This window comes from Gavialis gangeticus, unplaced genomic scaffold (assembly GCF_001723915.1).
Source record: "Gavialis gangeticus isolate Ggan-Ray unplaced genomic scaffold, GavGan_comp1, whole genome shotgun sequence".
In the NCBI taxonomy this organism is placed as follows: Eukaryota; Metazoa; Chordata; order Crocodylia; family Gavialidae; genus Gavialis; species Gavialis gangeticus.
This window is the reverse complement of record NW_017728998.1, coordinates 620,945-644,950: the sequence shown is the minus strand read 5'-3', so window position 1 is coordinate 644,950 and position 24,006 is coordinate 620,945. Positions and strand designations below refer to the sequence as shown.

Below are 24,006 nucleotides of genomic sequence, written 5' to 3'. Positions count from 1 at the left end.
CAAGGCAGGACCATCCCAGGATGGTTAAAAAGCTCTTGAAAGTCTTTGTGGTGTTGAGCAGGAAACCGCATTGAGTTTGCTCCCTGCAGGCAGGTGCGCTTCTCTCTCCAGCTGGGAGCCTACTGACTAGCCAGGGCCACTTGCAGGATGGGAAGAAAGAGGGATTTTTCTCCTTGGTGTAGAGACCCGTCTGAGCAGCTCTGGCTTTCCTCCGTGGCAAAGTGAGAGAGCCCAGCGTGCACCCCCCCTTCGCTGGGGGAACATAAATGATCCAGGCATGTTCCCTTGTCTGCAGAGTAACCAAAGAAACCACACAAACATCTGGTCCCTTAGTGCCGTGCTTTTCCTGGCTTGCAGAGCCAGCACTTTCCCTGCCAGCCTCCCTTTCTGAGAGAGGGCCCACTCCAACGAGGGCTGCCTGCCGACAAGCCACAGCTGAAGAGGGCCTTTGCGCCCAGGTCTTGCAGGCATCACGGGGCAGAGCATGACCTCTGGCTTCAGCTCCATGAAGAAGTTTGAGCCCTTCGCTGCCACAGGGCCTGTCAAGACCAAGAGGATCAGTTGTACTTTGGCACGTGCTGTGTAAACCCCAGCAGGCAAAACTGCTTGAGCGTGGGTGCCGAGACTGCCCCGTGCGAGTGTGTGCGGTGCCACCCTGATCTGTGGCCGGGCCCCCTAGTGCTACTGCGATAGGGGCAGTTAACAGCGGGAATCCAGCTAGGAGCATGGGCAGCAACATTGAAGGTGAAGTTCAGTGCCAACAAGTACAAGGACCTGTCTGAACTATTTAAAATGTTAAGGGGCTCCCCATATCTCAAGGCCCAGCATGGTGCTTTTGTGGTGGTGGTTGCAGCAGTTCAGAGGAGAGTTTCCACACGGGCTGTTTTTTAGGGATGCATTTAAAAGTAATGGTTTTGAAATCCCCGATTCATGCACAAAATCTGGATGTTGGGTTTAGATTTCTGACTTTCTCATTGCCTTGTGAAATCCCAAGCCAGTTTTCAGTGCTAGCTCCATTCAGTGCATGAATAGGAAGCCTGCCGGGCAGCAGCTCCAAATCTGGCTAGCTGTAAAAATTGTCTGCAGGCCTAAATCCCATAACTGGGTCCACATAGGCAGACCCCTGCACCTAGACAACCTCGTTAAGGTCTGTCCAGAGCAAGTTGCAAGGTCAGGGCTTGACTTCAGAGGAGTTTAAGCATGTGCTGAAGTGATCTGTTTGGAGCCCAGCTCCTTAGCACATAATCCCCTATCCATGTATTCCAGAGAAATACGACTGTAAAGCACGTGTCATCATACAGCAGAGTCCCGCGTGGTTTCTGCTTCCCAAACTCTCTCGGCAACAGTAAGAGAGCAGGACAAAGAGGAAATGCAGGCCCAAGCCCTCCTGTGAGCTAGGAAATAGGATTTTGAATGGGAAGCCAAGAGAGTGGGTTCTGCTCCTCGCTCTGTTGTTGGCTCATTGTGGCCCTTAGCCATCTATTTAACTGTTTTGTGCATTCAGTTTCCCACCTGTAGACCGGAGTAAATACCATCCACTTTTGCATAGCATTGTGAGGCCCTTGCATGAAAAGCTGCTGTGGAAACGTCAAGTTTTACAACAGTGGTTTGCAGAGGCAGGGCAGTAGTCCATCAGGACAGCACCGGCTACTTGGCAGGGAGCGGCAGAGGTAGACTTGTTGTGAAGGGGAAAAACTTCTTCACTTTGGTATTTCCTATTTCATTGCAAATTTATAACAGCGGTCCATTTTCAGAACAGACCTTTGAAAATTTCCTGTATTTCTAATTTGAAAATAGGATATTCTTGAACAGAGAAGTTCCGTTTTCAAGTAATCTCCCAGAAGCATTCGACATCTTGTACGTATGAAGATTCATTTTCAAATCAAAATACATAATTTAGAATTTGTGCTCCTTTCGATGCGAGTCCAGTCCCCTCTAAGAGACTGGGCAAAAAGCAACAGTTCTGGGTCACGGGGTCCCAGTCGGAGATGACATGACATTTCACCAAAAAAGTCTCTTTTTGGCATTCCCCAGTCAGAAAGCTGTCTGCAGGCCTGTACCCGGGAACCTGGCCAGAGGCTCATAAGAATCAGCAACTTCTCATAGGGATTCAGAATGGTGCGTGACTTTTTTAAATCAATTATTTATTGGTTTAGCAGCAAATTGCTAATGTTTCCTGTTTCTGGATTGGGCCTGTTCCTTTCTGTTTCTCACTCCAGTACTAAGATTAAACAGCTTCTAAGCACTCAAGTGATGCAGGCTGAGTGCTTCTGGAGGTGGAGCTTCCTGCTTCCTTCTTTCCAATTTTAGTGCCGGAGGAGAAAGGCAGTTCTCAAATCTCAGCCACTGAGCAGAGACTCGTATTGTGATTCACATGAGATTCGTCCCACATAAGCAAGGAGAATGCAATCGCTGCCTGACATTGTTTGCACTGTATGAAAATACGACTGCATTCAAGATGCTCATGTTCGCTAGTGGATGTGTTGGTTTCCACCTAAAGCCCCGAGTCGGATCCAGGGAGACTAATTTGAGACTTCAAGAATTTTGGGTTTGTTTTAATATTTTTAAACAGAAAATATGAAAGACCACCTCAATCCCCCAGCGACCCCACTGCATGAGAGACTTTCTTGGCATGTTATCAATTGTATAGACTTAGTATGTCAGCATTTTTGAAAAATATCCCTACTTAAAGTATAGATTGAAATGAAATATTTCTAGAGGAGTAGCCTGAAGGGGGTTTTTTTTAAAAATGATTTTTTTTTTTTTTAAATCCATGATGCTCACCTAACACAGAGCAATTAGTGCAATGGAGCATCCCTGATTCCAATCCATGGTAGATTGCTATTAAAGGAGGTATTAACGGGCTGCCAAGAGCTGGGAAATTGTTGCAGAAAAGTGTGTTTATGGAGTCTGGTGCTGGCAGGCATGATTTCCATCGGATTTGACATGTTTAACATAAATGTATACTGCACAGCTCCTGCAGCTTATGAATAATTCCTACAGGCCCACCGCCTTTCTAATTACTGAAATTGAAAAAAACAGGTCAGGCACATCCTGACGGAAATCTATTACCACCCCTCCCCCTGCCCTTTTTTAATATACGTCGTTTTGTCGAGCACTTAATGGCTAAGATACTCTGCTGAGAAGGAGATAAGGCTCGAGGATGGGAAAGGAGAGAAAAGGGGGCACGGCGGAGCAGCTTGGGATCTTCGGGCTGCAGGCAGTTGGGCAACTCGGTGTCATTCCTCCTCATCCTTGAGGTGCCAGGGATTTCCAAAGTGCTTCGAGCTCCTGTGGCAGGGGTTGGCACCCTCCGTCCCCCAGGCCAGATCTAACCCATGAAGGTCTGACCCAGGCTGGGGAAAGGGGCAGCCCAGCCCGTAGCTGCACCGTGCCACCCGTCCCCTCCGTGCACATACCCTGGCTGCAGAGGGGCCAGGGTCGGCGGCGAGGGTAAGGGTGCCAGGCCCCGTCCCAGGGAAGTCCAGCAGCAGTCAGGTGCCGAGGTGTCCTGCGTACCTCGGGGCCAGTCTCCACCCTGCGTCGCAGGAAGTTTAGCTGCAGTGGGGTGCTGCAGCCACCCCCTAGCCCAAGACTTATTGTCAGTAGCTGGTGTTACTTGTGTCTCTTGGGATCCAAGCAGTGGAGACATGGTCCTCTCGGCACTGGGCTCGCTGTTTTCTGGTCCTAGGACTGCAGGAGCTGGGGGAGCCCCGGCCCCCAGCCCAGGGCCCGGCTCAGCCAGTCCTTCCAGGGCAGGGCCTAGCAGTTTGTCTGCCACGTGGCGAGACTCCACCGCTTCTGCCAGAGCCTCTTCCGCAGCGTCTCACAGGGACGCTCCCACGTGCCTCAGCTCTTCCCACTGTGCTGGCTACAGCCATCTGCCCCGTTGGGTGACTCCTGTCTGCCTGGTTGTGTCTAGCGCTGCCGATCGAAGCGCGGAGACTGCTGCTTGCCTCCCTTGCGTGGGGCCACATAGCCGTGCCGCACACCTTGAGCTGTCTGGTCATTTCTCCTAGCAGCCAGTTTTGTTGCTCTTCTCTGAACTTCCTCTGTTTATTGGCATCTCTTGGGCAGCGTGGCACTCGGGGTCCCCGGTGCCGTCTTGCCGGAGCCCTGCAGTGAGGGCCGTCTCCTCCGCACTCTGAGATGGGAGGCATTTCTGTGTGGAGCCGCAGGTGACTGTTGGCCTTCTCTGCGGTCCTCTCGCATTGCAAACCCACATCTGGGTTGGTAATGTGCTGCCACCCTGGCATCTCACCTGTGCGGCAGGTGCTGATATAAAATATAGAATAGTCCCTCTCCCAGCATGGTTAAAACACAGCTTAGTCTTGTACCCACCCGTGCTGTGTTGTATTTTCAGGACTTTAACATGGAATACAAATGTGATTGAAACAAGTTGAGCCCTGTTCACACTGCAGAATTACACTAGGTTTCATCTATTTCCCCTTCGCTTTCCTCCCCAGTAGAGGAGCCCGTAGTACCCCCTATGCAGCACTGGTCAGGCCACAGCTGGAGTCCTGTGTCCAGTCCTGGGCGCTGCACTTCAAGAGGGACGTGAGGAACCTGGAGAGGGTCCAGTGGAGGGCCACTTGTATGGTCGGGGGCCTCCGTGGCCAGCCCTATGAGGAGAGGCTGAGGGACCTGAATCTCTTCAGTCTCCGCAAGAGGAGACTGAGGGGGGATCTTGTGGCTGCCTACAACCTTATCAGGGGCCAGCAGCAGGGACTCGGGGCAAGCCTGTTCACCAGGGCCCCCCTTGGAGTCACCAGGAACAATGGCCACAAGCTGAGGGAGGAGAGGTTGAGGTTAGATATATAGGAAGAACTACTTCACTAAGGGTGGCCAGAGCCTGGAATAGGCTTCCCAGAGAGGTGGTGCTCTCACCTTCCCTGCAGATCTTCAAGAGGAGACTGGACAGGCACCCGGCTGTGCCCTGATCCCTTGGTCTCCTGTTGCATCACGCTGCACCGTGACGCAGTCTGCTCGGCCCTTGCACAAGCTGTGGTCATCCCCTTGTCTGCCCTTGCACTTCCCCGTGTAGTCCCCACCTTCCGGTCTCTCCTCCTGCGAGTCCCTCTGCTGAGGTGCCAGCAATGCTTAGTGCCTCGTCTGGCGAGCGCTGGGGGGAAGTCTGGAGTTTTGGCTGACATAAGAATCAAACTTTTCACGTGTTGCTTGCCATCTTTGTAAGCTCTTCGATGCATAGACCCCCCTCAAATTAAAAGTTAGGGCCATACGTAGCAGAATGAGCCCTCATCCTAACTGAGGCCTCTGGGTGCCATGATGTAAATATTTAATTAACAAATCAGCTGTTCAGAGTCGCAGCAGGCTGGAAGGTATGCCACGGCAGTGGAGGAACAAGTCCAGTTGACTGTTCCCAAGGCCTTACTTTCAAAAGCCAGAGGAGAAAGGTCTGTGCAGAAGTGCACTTGCAAATATCTGTGTCCTGACTTCCATCTATGTACGATCGTGTTATTTATCAAATACGGGTTTGAAAAAATCCTGTAGGGCAACAGGCAATGTACAGTCCTGTTAGTGTGGCTACAGCGTCTCATTAGAACGAATGGGACCTTTGGGGAATAGGGAATGTAAACAGACAGTGTTTCAGAAAGAAACATCCTAACCATATATTATTAACACAAAAAGGAACAAACGTGCAGTAATGCTGCCGTGTTAGACGAGGAAATTCCATTTCGGTGAGGCTTGAGTTCTGCTCTCATGGCTGCTTATGTCACGAGACTCCTGCAATGGCATGATTGCCTTGGATTTATTCTTATGATATTAATGTACGTTGTGTGCGCTCCTTCTGGACTCGGAGAAAGTGGCTGCACTGGGCGAAGCTGGGGTGGGGACTCGACCTGGCGGCTACAGGACCACTCTTGTCACCTCAGCCGGAGCAGGAGGGAGAAGGCTCCAAAACACGTGGGAATAAGAAGGGATGAGGTAGCCCCGTGGCCTCTCCGAGCATGGGATCTCCAGTAAGCCGGCAGTTCCTTCAAGGAGCCCCTGAAGGATTGCAGCGTCCTGCCCAGCTCCGTCATAAGCAGCTGTAGCCACAGAGAAGGCGGCCAGACTTCGCTCTGTGGGCTAATGTTCGGCGCAAAGTTTTGTGATCCTGCGCAGGTCATTCCTAGAATATTTTTGGAGGAGGTCTGAAGGACCTTGTCACTGGAGAGGAAGCCCCCTCTATTGCCATGGGATCTCAGCTGCCAGCAGACCAGGGGAGCGTGGTGTTGTAGCGCGGCTGAAAAGTTCGCCAAGGCTGGCTGCTGAGCTAGGAGGAAGGGATTTTTTTTTCCTAATCAATGGAGATGGCAAAAACCCTGCTGTAAATTTCTAAGGCAGGTGGCGAGCTGGTTTACGGAATGCAGGGAGATGAGAACCTCGGGCTTACGGAAAGCAGCATGAATTAATAATCATTTAATTGGCTCCTCCATTATGTTGCTGGGTTGGGAGATGGAAGTTTAGATGAAGGGGCTGTCAGTGGTACTTTAGCTGAGAGAGTCTGATGGTTGAAAGGTGGGGGGTGGCGACTGCCTTTGGCCTCCCACAAGGATCAAGTGTAGCTGGCTCTTTGGGACCCTCCGGGCTCACTGAAAGAGACACTTCTCAGGGACGCTTTACCCTGTAAGACGGAGGAAGAAGAAAATCCTCCACGCCGCTGAAAAGCAAGTCACGGCAGGAGCCAGCAACAGGAGTGGCCCTCGGCAGCCTGTCTTGCAGCCACGCCGGTCCTTTCCTGCGTGGTGGTGAAATGTTTATTTTCAGTCTTTAGTTAACAGGCCTGACGCTGATTCTTCAAATGCTTCTGGTCCTTTAACTCTTTAAAGGGGTCCGTCTCCATACACATTCCCCTGGACTCGGGGCACCTGTCACCTTCTTGGTTCATTTCTTCCAGGAGTCCTGGTCTCTTCCCAAATGCCAGCGGTGGCTCGGGTCTGTGCTGGATCCCCTCTGGAGCAGGGACTTGGAGGAAAGTGAGAACTAAGTTTTTCGGCTTGTTCTGGGCCACAGAGTCCGGCCCACACACAGATCTGTGGGCCATGCAGTCTGCCGGGTGTGCTGGCAAGTAATGCCGCCTGTCTCTTTGGAGAGTCCTTCACTCCTCCGTTGCGGACACTTCCATCGACTCCACGGTAGCAGACCCTGAGATCATCTGTGTACTCAGCTGCGACAGAGTAGACCTGTTTGGTTGTTGGCCAGCAGGAAGCCATGGTCCCACTGTTGGTAGCCCAGTGGGTGTTTTTACCTTTAAAAGGACCCTTAGCACTAGCGTTCCAGCATGTTTTTCAGACGGTGCTGAAAGCGTAGCCACTTACGCCTCTCCCCACTCCTCTGGAGTAGGCAAGCATTCATATTGCTGTTTTAGAGAGATCAAGGTTTACGGGCCAGATCAGCTGCATGTCGCAGCTGGGGCAAGTGAACAGACATGTTTGAATTGCCCTTCACTTTCCCTGATTCCGGGATTAGCGCCAGCCTGGTGTGCTGCACAAGTCAGAGTGATGGGGAGGGGTCACCTGGAGGCCCCAGACCCACGTCCAGCCAGATACCCTGCACTGCCTGCAAAGGAGAGGCCACTGAGGGCCACCCTGTTCAACAGGAGACTCCAAAAGCAGGTTGCATCATCTGTAGGGAAGCCCCGTGCCCATAGGCAATGCAGAGCTGCCAGCTCAGCCCAGGAGTCTAGATCCATCCCTGGAGGTTTTGAAGACCCAGGTAGATAAAGCCTTGGCTGGGATGATGTAGCTGGGGCTGGTCCTGCTTGGAGCAGGGGGTTGGACTAGAAGTGACCTCCTGAGCTCCTTTCCAGCCCTCGTTGTCTGTGATTCTTGATCCAGTCCGGCCAACGTAGGATGCACGCTTCAGACAGCTGCAGCTTGATGTTCAGAGTTGCTGAGGGTTCGCGACACCAGACTGACATCAGAAAGAATTGCTTTTGTTCATCATCTCCGCGAACAAAGTCCCATCAAGGCTCCCAGAAATGACCGACTACTTCTGAAAATGCAGTTGTTAGCAACATGTCCAGGGTTGCAAATGCACGGAGTTAGAGGCACCACCTAGACGAGAGCCCGGGGCCTCCTCTTGTCTGGGAGGCACTACCCCAAGTCTTGCTGTTGAAGGAGAGGAGGTCGCATTTTGGAAGTTTCTAAAAGCTTGTTTTTACCATGCATTGGATCTGAAACGGTGATTTGTATTTCTGACCCATCCAGTTGTGCCAGTATTTGGCCCTTGCTTTGTTTATAAAGCAGTTGGGTTCTTAGACTTGGAAAAGTGTCGATAGCAACTTCCCCATAGCTGCATTAATCATTCTTTCACCCCAGCATGGTCCTTGTTCCCCTGTCGTGTGCCGTGTTGGCGATTTGCACCTGTAACTCTCAGTAGCACTAATCAGTAGTTTCGTAGAATAACCAAGATTCAGAGCCTTGGCACACGAGTTGATGGATACAGAGCCCAGAGAGTTCCTCCCAAAACCACGCGGCAGACCAAATTCCCAGCCCAAGCTGAGCAATGTGAAGGGATCCTAAATCTTGGAGGAGCCGGTTGTTCGAGCTCGCAGCAGCAGGGAAGGGAGCGTAGCTCGTGCTGGTCCCTAGTCACACGCAGACACGGCTTGGGGATCGTCAGCCTGACTCCATACTGATGCCCGACTTCCTGATTGTGGTTGACATTTTAAAGTCTGAGGTCAAATGGAGGAGTGGACCATGTCAGCGGTAGTTAACCTCCTTATTGGGTCTGCTCTGCTCACATTGCACAAAGATCAACCAAGGTAATTTAGCACTGGATCATCCTCTACCTGCTGCGGCAAATGGGCTCTTGCTAGGGATTCTCCGTGTCCGTCTTCCTGCAGCGGGGGCTCATCAAACACGGCCTGCCCCTCGGTGCTGTTTGCCTCCAGTGCTTTCAGTCAGATGTGGATTGCTGTTTTCTTCTGTCGGGGGGTGGGAAATATAGGCAGCTTTCACCTGCAGGCTTGATACCCCATTTTGTACCGTGCAGTGATACTGTTATTGGGGAGGAAAAGAAGTAAATTTCAGTTGTGTAGAAACCTTTTTAATGAATTTCCAGCTGTAACCCACAAGGGAGATTTTAGATTCGGGCAGCAAGCGTAGACCTGGAGTCCATCTCTCTCGCAGGGAGCAGAATGGTGCTGTGTTTTGACGTCTGTAGATTTACCACGATAGCATTGACGTATTCTGTGCTAATAAACTGCAGGGTTGGCCTCCTCTTGGCAGGACAAGCAGCACAAAGGTCTCAGTCCCAGCCCTGGGGCTAGGACTAAGCACGCTGTGCCTTTCCAGGTGTGGACTTCAGTTGGACCCGGGTGCATTAGAGACGGGGCGTTGGGGAGACATGTCTGGGGTGCAGCAGGACAGGAGTGGTGTGCGTCGACAGCCACCGGATGAAACCCTGAGCTGTGACACTGTCCACTTGGACCGGGTCAGGAGCCCCCCTGTTCATCAGGTCCCACGAGAGCAGCATGGAGTCTCTTAATTTTTTTTCTCCATTTGTAGTATCTGACTTCCATTTCCTGGACGTGGTTTCATGCTCTCTCTGTTGTAAATACTGCTTAGAGCTGGGGTTTGGAGGAGGAGAGGATGGAGGCTAGATGCGTGGATTGTATTTCTGGCTTGCATGAGGCACATTTTTCAATAAATCCCACCCTGGTCGCTGTGAAAGGGTCCTGGACATGGGAATAGCATACCTGAGCTGTGCTCCGGTTGCATCTTCTGAGCGTGGCCGTAGACAGTCCCACAACAAAGCTCGGGCGCAGGGCGTGGGGGAGCCAGCCTGAGAACGGTGCAGCACCTAGTTAATCGGCAGCCAATCCATCATGTTAAATATCCAGCTGTCATGTATTACATTTCAAGTGAAAATGAATAACTCCCATTAAGAACGAAATGGGTTTGAAGTCGATTCAAGACAGATTAAAGTACTGTTATGAATGTGTGTTTGGGGGGGCGGTGTAATATACTTGTCCTTATAGTTTTTAAATAATAGATGTCCTACAAACTAGCGTAGTCCAGGCTACCAAGCCACGGGGTTAAAGGTCACCCACTGGGCATTCTGGGAAGCGTACCAACTTCCTGGAATAATTTCTGAGCAGGTTCTGGTTTTGTTCGCTGTTTTTGACTTCAAGGAATAAAAACTGGTTTTTCATTAATGGGTTCTGGTTTGCATCCAGCACAACTTGGCGTCTGTGTCCAAACAGTCTCTACGTGAGCAGCAGCCCACATTGTGCTGCCCGGCTGCATGGGGATTTCAGTGGGACTGCCTGCTGTGGTGTCCCACCGGGCCCCGCCGCCCTCTCCAGGATCAGGGCCTCCTTCCACGCTGACCTCCAGCTGCCGCCGGTCGAAGAAAGTGGGATCGATCCCACGACCCAGGCGTGAATCCTTGTGTCATGCTGTTGTGGTCCTTGATCGACTTGCACAGTGCTTGCTGCACTGTCTGGGACCCTCTGCACGCTCAGGGCAGCAGCGTGAATCCTGCTTTTGACCCATGTGCATCCACCTGCCTGTGGAAGGGGTTAGAAACCCCAGCCAAGTGTTCTCAGGTGCAAACGCCAGGGAAGATGCCTCTCCATCTACTGGCTTGTAATCTGGTTTGAGCACGCCCAAGTGGGCGAGTGTGATTTTTTTTCTGTTTATAGCAAAGAATCCGTCACGGTGCCCTTATTTCTTAGTGCCAGTAATGGGAGATAGCAAGAAGGAAATGCTCAGGTTCTCTCAGCATGTGTGGTAAGATGCAGGTTAGCCCAGAAGTTCATCCTCTCTCAAATCCTGCGCATGCATTGTGAGAAAATGGAAGAGTACAAATGGAATTACTGATGTTTGCATCCAGTGTAAACCTCTTTGGGGATGTCATAATGCAAATCTTTCTTTCTTTTTTTTTTTTTGTGTTGCAGCACCAGCAGCCAGCCAAGCAGAAAAGGAGCTGACAGAGTCCCCAGCATCCTCCAAACGCATGTCATTTCCCAGCAGCTCTGAGTCACCTCTGTCCTCTAAATGGTCAAAAACTTCAGAGGAGACCAAACCGGAGCAGGTGAGGCACAGGAGGGAAGCAGTACTTGCTGGAAAGCTGTAAACACCTAGAGGCAGTTGATTTGCTTTGTAGGTGTCAGGAGCAAAAAAGGAAAATAAAATTAGGTGATGATGAAAAGGTGATGATTGGATGGTGGGAGAAAGGCACAGGTTATTACTGGAGTCGAGCGATAAGGAAGGAGAAAGTGTGAGTGGTGACTATGGCAGTCGCGTGCTTTAGTCAGTGCAGTGTGTATCGTCTCACCCTGCAGATGTACCAGTGTCCGTACTGCAAGTACAGTAACACAGATGTGAACCGGCTGCGGGTCCATGCCATGACCCAGCACTCGGTGCAGCCCATGCTCCGCTGCCCACTCTGCCAGGACATGCTCAACAACAAGATCCATCTGCAGCTGCACCTCACACACCTGCACAGCGTGTCACCCGACTGCGTGGAGAAACTCATCATGACGGTAAGTGTCTGGGCATCTGAGGGCAGCTGCTGTCTCCCCTGGGAAGCAAGGCGGTTTCAGCATTGCCAGATGCCACAGACCAGTGCTGTAATGCGTGGGAGCAGGCAGCTTCCTGCTCCAGCCAGAGCTGTGGCTGCTTGCATTTTCCCACCCTGTGCTGTGCTGGCTGTGGAGACCAGCGCTCTGCGCTTGGGCACTGCGGGGTTCTGCACCGTCAGGGAGCTGGATTAAAGGAGAAATCTCTTCCTCGGAGACCGCAGGGCAATTATTCAATAAAAACACCCCCTTAACAACCACTGAAGAGGATCAACTTCTGGGAGAGGCACCCGTTGATCTGTGAGTGAGTTGTTCCCAAGTGCTGCTGTGTCCACACACGCTCACCAAACAGGGTAGCCAGGGTCATTAGAGTAACAGATTGCAGGAAATCAGGGATCAGGTTTCTGTTTAAAATGCAATTTTGGGAAGTGGTATGATTGCTTCCCTTCTCAGGCTTGTGCTGAGCACAGGCTGGGACTGTTGTGGGACTCGGTGCTGTGGCGAATGTCACACTCTGTGCTCCAGTCATTTATCCAAGATCATTATCAGGGGAGTAAATGGTACATCTGCTCTGTTGCTTCTGTGAGAAATCAGCAGTCAGTCCAAAGTGGCAGTACTTGTCCTGTGTAGCAGGTTACTTTTTTATGGGTTGTTTTAACAACGGTGGAGACAGCCTGCAGCTGGCACAGGTGAGGTGGAATTACTGCATGGCTATAGAGGCCCTTAAAGTTGCTGGTTAAAATGCCAGTGTTTAAATTTGCATCAAAACCTGTAGTTCAGAATGGAGCCATTTTTGTGATGCTCTCCCCAGGGTGGCTGTACCGTCACGTGGCTGTCTGTCTGCGCCAGTGCCCTGTCTCCACGCCCATAGCGAAAGCCTGAGGTCAGCTGAGTATGGTTCGGTACCAAGATGTCCATGTCAGACTTCTTTTCTTTTCTCTCTTCTGCATCGCTGCTGTAGGTGTCAGACCTGGGAGTCCTGCTCTCATGTGGTCTCTGATGGAGGCTTTTCTCCAGCTAACTTGAGAAGGAAGTTGTCATTACAGCGCATGATGGGAAATGTCTGTAGCTTCAACAGATCCTCTTTTTCTGAGTGACACTTAGTGGTGGACTGGCTAAAAGGGACTTCTCCCCTACGTGGGTGTGCAGGTCTTGCACAGTGGTTGGGCTATAGATCTGTGGGCCTAGAGATCTCTGCAGCTTCCCAACCTGTGGTGGAGGCCAGCAGGAGATGCCCAGATTTCCCCCAAGATGTTTTCTTCGTGCAGTGTGTACTGTACGTTTCGGGCTAATGCTCTTTTCCTCTCTCCAGTGCCAGGTTTAAATGCAGGCACAATTAGAGGCACACTTTAGAAGACAGTCTCTAAATCCTGCGTGCAATTAGGATATAACTGGATTTCTAAATCGTGTTGTTTGTGGGTGCAGTTTTAGAAGCCAGGTTTCCCACCTCTAGCATTTGGCTCAGTCTGCCTAAAACAAAAAGGATACAAGTTGCTTTTTGCTTCCCATTCCCCGTCATCCTGTTCCCACCCTGATTTTCCTCGTTTCTCATGTGCACTTGCTGCTTTTCTTAGCTGTGGAGAATGGAGGGACCCCTGAAGTCAGTCGGGCATGCTGTATTCAAATTGACACGTGCCGGGCTGCAACTGGATAAGAGTGCCTTATCACCCCGAGATACAGCCTTCTCCCAACTATTTTCGAGCGCCTGTGCAAGGGAGAAGCCCTGATGTACCCGTATCGATTTCAGAAGTGATTTGGTTAGGTCCGTGCGACTCGTGCATAGGAAGGGCCGGTCCCGGGGCATGTTCATGCCTTCTGCCAAGATCGGGAAGGAAAGGCTGGGCCCTGTTGCTTGTCTTGGCTCATGTGGACGTTCCCCTGAGGCTGCGGTCTGGGGGCATTGCCCTTGGGGTGGGGGGGCTGTGCTATTTGAATCGAGCCAGGCAGATGCTCCACGTGACACACCGGGAGAGCAGGGCGGTGCAGCAGTGTCCCCAGCACGATTCCCGTCTCGGCCTGACGCGGCTGGCTCTCTGTGCCGCTGCGAGGAAGTCGCGGCCCCGGTCCCTTCCGACGCGTTTGGAGGAGGCTCCAGTTAATAACACCTTATCAGACGCCTCGCAGGAACCTGCGGTGTCTAATATGTCTGTTGCCATAGCAACGGCTGCTTGCTTACGCTCCGCATCTCCGATCTGCGCTTCTCGGGCCCCTGCGCCTCGCGTCGGCGGCAGCCCGGTGCCTGTCCCACGGGAGCGGCCAGAGCGGTCCCCTCCCCTGCGAGCTCGTGCTCCCCGCGTGCCCTGTTGGCCGGAGAGGCGTCCCGAGCAGAGGAGCGTGCGGCGGCCCTGCCACTGGGCCGCCCGGGAAGACAGCGCCACGGCAGGGTCACGTGGGCAGCAAAGCTCCCCGAATCTCTCCCGCGCGCCCTGCGAGTCCAGGAGGGCGGGAGGCCGGGCTGCTCCGGCTCGGCCCCGTGTCACGAAGCGGTCGCGTACATGTGGCACGTTTACGTCGGTGGCGTTTTGGCTGCTCCAAGCCCGCCTAATCGTTGTCTTCCTGTATAACGGCCACTTCTCTGCTCGCGGGCCTGCGCCGCTTCGGCAGAGAGCTCCTTAATGAGGGTGAAGTGCAGTTCGCGGCGGCCGCCGATTGACAAGACTGATGGGCTCCCGATAGAAGAAGGGCCTGCTCGCCCAGCAGCCTGCCGAGATGGGGAATTTCCCTCCCCCTCGGCTTCCTTCATCTCTCCGCGCTTTCCTCTCCCCCTCCATTTAATCCTGTGTCAGTTTTCCTCTCCCGTGTTTAAGGTGTCTTTCCAGTGTTTCCTGTTTCCAGCTGTCTTTTCATCTCTCTCCTCTCCCGCTCCCCAAGTAATTCTTTCCTATCTCTGCCATCCTCACTTCTCTCTCGCTGTCTTTACAGTCTTTTCTCCGTTTCCATTGTCTCTTCTTATTGCTCTCTCCCTTCTGCTGTCATTCAATTTTCTCTCTCCCTCCCTCTCGCCCCCTCTTCCTCCCCCCTTTCCCTCTTACTCTGTGTCTCATTCTCCATCTCGGATGAAGGTAATGAAAATAATCGGGCTTCATTAATTCTGAGCCCTGTGAGATGATAGCCATTTGGAGCCATGTTTGCCAATTAGATGGTCTAAATTAGAAGTGACCTTGGTATACTGCCATCGCTTTGCCTCTCTGAGTCTAATGAAGCTTTTCACTCCAGCACCCTCTCTCTCTCTCTTTGTAATGGAAATTACCTCCTTTGTCTGGTCCGGGAACCTTGCATTGCATGTGCATTCCCCCTGGTTGCATGGACATAGGGGGAGTAATGTATTTCCTCAGACCCTTTCAAGAGATTTTATTTTTAAAGCTAAATGTGTCCAGCCATTTTGGGGAAGCCATGAAGAGCAGCCTGGAGCCTCCCTGGGATTGGTCCCATGCCCCAGGCAGGTGCGGGGAAGGCACAGGTGAGGCACTGAAGACCAGGCTGTTGTCACTGCTCAGCAGTGGGCCGTTGGCTGTGGGCTCTCCCAGACCCGTGTTGTGCAGCCAGAGTCAGTATGGAGAGGGTGCCTTTGGCACAGACACGCTGCCTTACAAGACAGACCTGCCGAAGCTGGCCGCAGAGGACAGCTCAGGCCTCGGATGGATCGGGGCTCTCTAAAAACCCAAGCGAGGTGCTTTGCTGAGGCCTAGGGAGCTCGGCAGTGGGGGAACGTGAGAGAGCAATGATTCACTGCCATTTAGCGAGGCCGGCACTGCTGGCAGGGCACCGGACGCACCCAGCCCCACGCGCCAGCGTCTGGATCCCACGGCACGGTCCCTCACCTGCCTGCCCGTTTCAGCGGGGCTCGCCCTTCCAGCAGCCATGTCGGAGTCTCCCCACGGAGGAGCAAACGCACCCGCAGGTTGCAGGGGAATATTTAAGATGGGCAGGGGCAGACCCCAGCCTCTGACTGACGTTTCCCTCTCCTCACAGTTATGTCATGATTTCTGCAGCTTTGCTGCTGCCGCCCCAAGAGTGGCTGCATCTCCGTGAATTTACCTAGGAGTTGGTTTTGTTGCTCTGGCTGGTAAAGGGGCCTTTAGCGCTTCCAGGGGAAGGGCGCCGCGTGCGCGCGTGTGTTGTTACGTTGAGGTTTTCCGAACTCCGAGCTCTGTACGTGCTGCATCCTAGCTGCCAAGGTGCAGATTTAACCTGCCAGGAAACGGAACTAGCCCGATCTTCCCATTCATTCAGCAAGTCTGCGCTGGCGGAGAGAACGGAGAGGGTGACCTGACGGCTCTTCCCCATCTTTAATTTCTATTATACAAAAATTCCTCGCTTCAGACAGGGAGGTCAAGAGAGTGACCCAGCTCAAGGGGACCATTCATATCCTGCTCAATAGCATTGTATGGAAGGATGACCTCTGAGAGACCTGGGAAATGTTAGCATGTGCTCCTCTGGGACATGTGCTGTGGCTCCTGCAGGCTACAGTCAGGTTAGGAACTGGAGAGTTGTTTTCTAGAGCCTAAAGTTTCGTGCCTGCTGCCTGACAGCACAGACCACCACTTGCCGCAGCCCAAGGCACCACAGTCTGTGTCTGATGTGGCAAAAGGAGCGTGGGGAAGAACTGAGGCAGGTGGTGAAGGGAGTGGAGAGAAGCTGCAAGCGCTTTGGGACAAGGACTGTCTTTTTGCTCTGCTTTACAGCGCCTTGCACAGCTCCCTGACTGAGGCTCTTGGTATCGTAAATAATAATATCAGTAAGGTCTGTGGCTCGAACAGGCTGACACAGCTACACAGCTTATATCCTGTGTATTGCTGTTACTAATGGCTCATATGGGCTTGCATGTTGTGGAAGTGTGAAAGCAGTTAGTCTTAAATGGAGCAGCACTGGGGACCAGGGAGAGCCGATCCCCAAGTCACGGTCTCCCTCTGGCTTGCCCAGGGAAGTGATGAGCTGTGGCTACATGAGGCCTACACCTGAGTGAGCTTACCCTGCACTGGGGGTAAATGCAACTCTCTCTCTTTAAATATGTCATGAGTGTATCATACATCACATAATGTGGGGTCCGGATGATCACGGGATCATGTGAGGCTGTCAGCCAGCACGCGGCACCGTGCAGTACTCCTGTTCATGTCTGCTCCAGAAGCAGCTGCGGTGTCCTAGGTACTTCTCATGCACACGTGCACATGCACATGCACAGAGGGAGCCTGTCCCTGCTCCTCAGGTTGACAGTGTAAAAAGACAAAGCGGTGGAAGAGGGAGCCTTACAGAAGTGACCAGGGCAGCGTGCGACCCTCTCGCTGTTCTTGCTCGGGCAGCTCCTTCGCCCAGTGAGACTGGCTGGGCAGCACGGGGGGGGCGAGCTCAAGTGTGCTAACTTTGTCGGTGACTGAAGGGGGGCGACTGGGTCTGGAGCCATGCAGAGACCCTCACTTTCAGCACCTCTGGCCACTGACCCCCATGCGTGGTTTTCTGGCACACCTGTAGGCGCCTTACGTGCACATCTGGAATTTCTTTGAGCTCTTCCAGGCTTTTGCCTATTTGCCTCTAGGGAATCTTCTGCCTGTACCAGTTTCATTTACCTCCACTTGTTTTTTGGTGGAGGGAGGGTGGGAGGAGACGCAGGGGCTGAGCTCTGCTACAGAGATACAGGTAGACAGAGGTAGTTACTTAAACACAGATAGGGCAGGACTTCTGGGTTTGGAGGCCTGGATTAAGATGCAGAGGAGCATGTGGGGTTGATGATTATATTTCGGGGAGAGTTAATTGACGGAAGGTGAAGGCAGACAAAGAACCGCTGCTTACTGCCTTCTTGAATCCCAATCAGGAATTATGATTAAAGACGCGTCGAGACAACAGAGGCCTGATGAATTGGTGTTTTTTTTTTTTTTTTTCTTTTTTGCCGTCATTCACACTTGATTGACTTCAACCTTTCAAGTGCAAAAGTCTCTCTTTTCCATTATTATTCATAGCCATCTGAGTTTTTCTAATTAAAGTGTATGAAAACAATTACTGATCCATCGTACTGAGTCTGTTAGTAGTGATGACTGCCTTACTGTAATGTGTATAAAAAGCCCACAGTTTTCTATAATGATGTGCAGTTGAGGTGTTAGATAATTTTATTCTTTTTCTACTCTTCCGGGGGGGGTTTAATTTCTCATAATTTATTTTTCATAATTCCTAAAGATCTGGGAAAGCACTTTCCCTGCTGATAAAACCGAGAGGGACAGCTCCTCTTTCTGTCTGTCCTTTCTGCTCCCCACCTCGTTCCCCCTTCTTGGTGTTTGGTTACTATAAATTAATCAGTGGCCTTTCACTTCTTGGTGACTCACTACCCACAGCCATCCGAATGCTTTCTGCTGGGATAAAAGGTGGGTTGAGTTTGGTGTTCTCAGCCCCTTTCTGTGTGATTTTGGCAGCGGCAGGTACCTTTTCATGAGGGTCCAGATGTCTGGAGCACAAATGGCTGCGCTGGTGCCCCCCTCGCTCACCTGCTGTGCACCTGCTCTAGCAGCAAGCACAGCTTGCAGCACACCTTGGCCGAGCTGCCTGCCGTCCCGGTCCCTCCGCTCAGACCTCCGTGTCTGCGACTCTGCAGATTGGCTCCTGTTTCCTTTCACCAAGGCAGGATTGGGCCCCACGATGTGGGTCTTGCACCAGTGCAGGTAGAAAGACCCCAAGTCCTGTTTAGAGGTGTTCAGTCTTTGAGCTGCAGCCTGCTAACAGTTCACAGGTCATCCAAATCTACCATCCCTGTGCCCTCAACTCATCACTTAACCTATGCAGTCCATCCCCTGAATACCTTGGAGGGGAGGGGAGCCTTTTCTTTCCACAGGTGAACAAAATGGAGTATTGCAGTCTCACTCGGCCTTGCTTTTTCAGCCATCTGTAGCTGGAACAGCAGGAGACGAGTAAGCTGGGGTTGTCCACTCACCTGAGGACCACGAGCCCAGGGATGGCAAGAGTGTCCCTTGGCAGGTGGGAGGAAGCTCACAGCCCGTCAGCTCCAGGATTATTTTCTGACACTCGTGATGAAGTGCGCATGCTGCTGTGTGGTCAGGAGCGTTAGCAGGTCTAGACCCATCTCCTGAGTCAGTGCGGTGGAGCCGCAGGGGCTGACGAGCAGCTTGCTCTGCAGGAGGCTGCGCAGACCGATGCTGGCACCTGGTGCAGGGGGTAGCTGCTGCCTGGTCTCGATTGCAGGGCGGCCTGTGGGCCGGGTGCTCAGAAGTGGCAGATGTTTTGTGGGGGCCAAGCCTGAGATCCTGTCAAGGGGCTTCATCTGTTGAGACTGAAAACTTGGCTCCTTCAGCGTCTCAGGCTTGGAACTGGAGCATCCAAACGCACCATTTCGTTAGCCATCGAATCACGGGCTGATAATGGTGATGCAGCTTTCCAATACAATCTTGAAGAAAGCCAAGAGGAAGCTTCAGGGTTTTTTGCCATCAATCAAAGCCTGTAAAGGGTTACAGAAAGCTTTCGGTATTGCAGACAGTTTGCTGTCTCCTTTGAGTCTTCCTTATTCATCCTTTCTCTTGTCATCTTTCTCCTTATTTGTACTTTTCCTTTCTCATGCCCCTCCTTTTCCTGCATCACTACACTTTGAAAACAGTGCTGCAATGCTCCCTAGTTCAAGATTACAGTGTACTTTACGAGGTATGATTTAATTAGGGGCCTTATTATGTTTTCAGCAGCTTAAGGTGGGCCTTTCAACTTATCTACCTAATTGGCTGCACAAGAAGTTTCACAGCCCATGACAAAACATTGTCAGTGATCAAAGTCTGAATTCTGCATAAAGAAAAATATTAATAATAAAATTATTCTTCAAGTGTGCAGTGCTAATTATGTCCAGAATGCAACTGTCGAAACACTTTTGACTGATGCAAGCTTTGTCTAATAAACACAAGTCTTTGGCGAGCTACGAAAAGTGACACCTCTGGCTTTACAGTGCTGGAGCCTAATTTTGCTGCTTAAAGATTTTTAAATATGTTCCTATTTTTGTGTTTTCTTCTCTCTACCCCCATCCTCAGGTGACGACACCTGAGGTGATGATGCCCAGCAGTATGTTTCTTCCAGCATCCACTCCAGAAAGAGATGGGAACCCCAATGCCGAAGAGACGGGGAAGCAGCCTGGTTAGTGTCTGTATAAAGCCGGTGTTAGATGAATCATGTTCTTCTGGCTGGCACGTGCACGGGGAGGCAAAGTCCTTGGTGGTGTTGCTCGCCCAAGCAGTTCACTCGCCTGTGGCTCACTCGTACTGAAGGAAGCTAGTGCCGAGGGCAGGACGTCTGAGAGATGGACAGCACATGTTTGGGTCCGAAGGGGACTCGGTTCACGAGCCCCGTGTCTGAGGGCCTGATTCATGGCTCCGCCTAGCGCTGCTTGCTCTGCCTGGGCTGGGTTGTTATGTGACCAAGGTGTGGACCGGGGCGCTGCTGCACCCGGCTGGTCCCCAGCTGCCAGACAGCCCCGAGCACCCACGGGCAGCCCGCACGCAGGAGAGCCATCTTCAGGCTGCTCGGCTTGGTGCCACATCCTGGCTCAGAAGGCTCCAAATCGGGATAGTGGAGAAGTAGCTTAAAGTCACGCCTTAAGCTTTTTGTCGAGCCCTGCTCGTCCGGAGCACAGATGCAGAGCCAGTAGCTCTGGAGAAAGAGGGTCCAGCTTCCTTAAAAACAGGAGCTAAAACATATTAAAGTGGAGGGACTGGAGAGCTCTGAGGGCTGGTAGTGAGATCAGCAGCTGTTGACCTGCTACACCGGTCACCTCACCCCGTCCTGGGCCGGGTGCTTTCTGCCGTGTCTGGTGCGGATCTGAAGTCGGTCCGTTGACCTCACGGAAGCTGCTTAGCATTTCTGCTTGGTGATGGCTCAGCAGCACCAGGGCTTTTAGCCATCTGCCTCCTCTTCTAGGCATATGCGATCTGAATAGAGTCCAGGTGTTCACATCGCCACAGCAGCCACTCAGCACCTCTTAGGACAAGTCGGTGAAAAGGCCAAAGGCTAATTGGGCCACGGGGAATGAACTGCAGACCTTGTCACTGAGGCGTGGTCTCTCCCAATCGTGGCTGAGATTCATAAGCAAGGCAATTCAGGGAAGTTTTCACTGCTGCTCTCAAGTTGCAGCTGCATATCCAGCCCAGAACTACCTTGGCGGTTTTTACCCTGGCACTGTGTTGCCCTACTTGTGATTGTGATAGCAGCCACCTAATTAGACCGGAGCGTTTAGCGTTATATGGCTCCAAGAAAAGGATAGTGATGTCCTGAGCTGCCTGTGCAGAAACTTCTAAGCTCCAGGAGGGAGGTGATAATAGTCTCTGGCCAGAGTCCCAACAGGGTAGAAGACACTGATGAAGGGTTCCCAGAGAGAAGTCTAGAAGGAAATTTGAGATTTAGACAACTGTCCCTTCCTTCGTGAGACAGGGTTTGCAGGTAGCCAGCTCAGTTCTGCGTGGACAGTATTGTCTTAGCTGGAGCAGCTAGAAACGCGCTGGTTCATCAGGTGCTGTTTTCAACACGTGCCAGTGCAGCAGCCCTGCCTGTCCTGGCAAGACCGCTCTGCCTAGAGCCCAGCAGAAAGGTGGTACGGTATTCTCTTCCCACGGACCTGACTCCCCCCCCGGCCTTAGTGGCCTTCAGTGAAGTCTGGCCGGCAGCCACTGGCTTTCATTCCCTCTCTTTGAGGCAAGAATATTTGTGAGTGCTACCTTCTATCAGACCGGCTGCATGGTTAGGATAGACTTGGACAAGCTTTTGAGTGCAGCGCATTCTTCTGCAGGTCTGAGGAATTCCCTTTCTTTGCAACGTTGGCAGAGCCGTGCCCTGGTTATTGTGTTAGGACTGGGCACTTTCTCATTGCAAAGATTGTGGCCAACAGCAAGGGCATCAGAGAAAAGTGATGGAGATCATTAGGTCTCTGGACAGCTTAATTTGTGAGGGAGAATTAGATATTCAAAGGAAGAATAACCAGGAGGAGAAATTGCATGGAATTGGCAGCGGGGGGAATAGCATCAAGGGGATGAAGTTCAAAAATGGAAATACAGGAAAAATATTAGGGATAACTTCTGTCCTGCTTGGGGATAATGTTTTGGTGCCAGCCAGTTTGCCAAAGAGCAAATGAGCAGTCTGTGACCCCCACCTAAAAGTCCTTGTGGCAATAGGAAAAGCCTATATTCATGGTCAGGGCAGAGGAAGGAGCGGATCGGAATCCAAAGCAAGAAATAGGCGTGCGATCGTTATGGAGATCATAGACGACTGGCTGAGACGAGCCAGATATTCTCCTGCTACCTCTTCAACCTTTTCCTCTTTTGTTCTGTTTCAGAGCCCTGCGAGGAGTCGGGAAAGAGCCTCTTGTCGGCTGAGAACACAGAGCACGGCGGGGACCCCAAGTCGGCCTCTGCCGATCAGAGCTCCACCAGAGAGGACTCTGGCTTCCTGTGCTGGAAGAAGGGCTGTAACCAGGTGTTCAAAAGTTCAGCAGCCCTCCAGACACATTTCAATGAGGTTCACGCCAAACGGCCACAACTGCCAGTGTCCGACCGGCACGTCTACAAATACCGTTGCAACCAGTGCAGCCTGGCCTTCAAAACCATCGAGAAGCTGCAGCTCCATTCCCAATACCATGTCATCAGAGCAGCCACAATGTGTTGTCTTTGCCAGCGCAGTTTCCGAACTTTCCAAGCTCTGAAGAAGCACCTGGAGACCAGTCACCTGGAGCTGAGCGAAGCAGATATTCAGCAGCTTTACGGAGGGCTTCTGGTGAATGGAGACCTCTTGGCGATGGGTGATCCCTCGCTGGCAGAAGACCACACTATAATTGTGGAGGAGGATAAGGAGGAGGAGAGCGACCTGGAAGATAAACAAAGTCCTACTGGCAGCGATTCTGGATCAGTGCAAGAAGACTCTGGCTCGGAGCCGAAGAGGGCCTTGCCCTTCAGGAAAGGTCCTAACTTCACCATGGAGAAGTTTCTGGACCCATCTCGCCCTTACAAGTGCACAGTTTGCAAGGAGTCTTTCACACAAAAGAACATTCTTTTGGTCCATTACAATTCAGTTTCTCACTTGCATAAACTGAAACGAGCCCTCCAGGAGTCTGCTACTGGGCAGCCTGAACCTACCAGCAGCCCAGACAACAAACCTTTTAAGTGTAACACCTGCAATGTGGCCTACAGCCAGAGCTCCACCCTGGAGATCCACATGAGGTCTGTCCTGCACCAGACCAAGGCCCGGGCTGCCAAACTGGAGGCAGCCAGTGGCAGCGGCAATAGTAACGGAGCTGGTAACACTGGGAGCAGCAGCAGCAGTAGTCTCTCTCTGGGCTCATCCACACCGAGCCCAGTGAACACTAGTAGCTCCAATGCCTTCACAACCACCAACACCAGTAACACTGCCACAGCACCGATCCCCAGCTTGCTCAACCAGGTATCCAGTGACAACGTGGGAATCCCACCTTTAAGCAACCCCATTAGCGCCAACATCTCCCCTTCTGAGCCCAAGGAGGTAAACCGGAAGAAGCTGGCGGATATGATTGCATCCAGGCAGCAGCAGCAGCAGCAACAGCAGCAGCAGCAGCAGCAGCAGCAAGCTCAGACGTTGGCACAGGCTCAAGCCCAAGTCCAGGCCCACCTGCAACAAGAGCTCCAGCAGCAGGCTGCCCTCCTGCAGTCCCAGCTGTTCAACCCCACTCTCCTGCCACACTTCCCAATGACCACGGAGACCCTGCTCCAGCTGCAGCAGCAGCAGCATCTTCTCTTCCCGTTTTACATCCCGAGCGCCGACTTCCAGCTCAACCCTGAAGTCAGTCTGCCCGTGACCAGCGGGGCGCTGACGCTGACGGGTAGTGGGCCGAGTCTGCTGGAGGATTTGAAGGCTCAGGTCCAGCTCCCCCAGCAGAGCCACCCCCAGATACTGCAGCAGCAGCAAGGGCAGCTTTCCCTCTCGCAGTCTCACTCGGTCCTTGTCCAGCAGAGCCAGCACTCGGAGAAGAAGAACAAATCCATCGTGAAGGAGAAGGAGAAAGAAAGCCAGAGGGAGAGGGACAGCACAGAGAGGGTGGACAGCAGCTCAGGGTCCAAGGAGCCTCTGCCTGACAGCCTCAAGCCCAAAGACAAGAAGGACTTTGCGCCGGGCACCAGCGCAGAGCCCTCCTTGCTGCCCCCACGCATCGCCTCTGATGCAAGAGGGAACGCTACCAAAGCCTTGCTGGAGAACTTCGGCTTCGAGCTGGTCATTCAGTACAACGAGAACAAGCAGAAGGTGCAGAAGAAGAACGGGAAGACGGAGCAGGGCGAGAACTTGGAGAAGCTGGAGTGCGACACATGCGGCAAGTTCTTCTCAAACATCCTCATTCTGAAGAGCCACCAAGAGCACGTGCACCAACACTACTTCCCCTTCAAGCAGCTGGAGAGATTTGCCAAGCAGTACAGAGAGCATTACGATAAGCTGTATCCTCTGCGGCCCCAGACGCCGGAGCCCCCGCCGCCACCACCCCC

General features: G+C 52.3%; 1 protein-coding gene across 1 annotated transcript in view; it reads left to right on the top strand.

The window, feature by feature from the left end:
- Positions 1-24,006, top strand: part of ZFHX3 (zinc finger homeobox 3) — a 228,559-nt gene that overhangs the window by 193,733 nt on the left and 10,820 nt on the right. The window contains exons 6-9 of the mRNA XM_019505341.1: positions 10,910-11,046; positions 11,297-11,497; positions 19,546-19,648; positions 21,837-23,994. Coding sequence (XP_019360886.1) covers positions 10,910-11,046; positions 11,297-11,497; positions 19,546-19,648; positions 21,837-23,994 — 2,599 coding nt within the window. The remainder of the gene's footprint in view (positions 1-10,909; positions 11,047-11,296; positions 11,498-19,545; positions 19,649-21,836; positions 23,995-24,006) is intronic.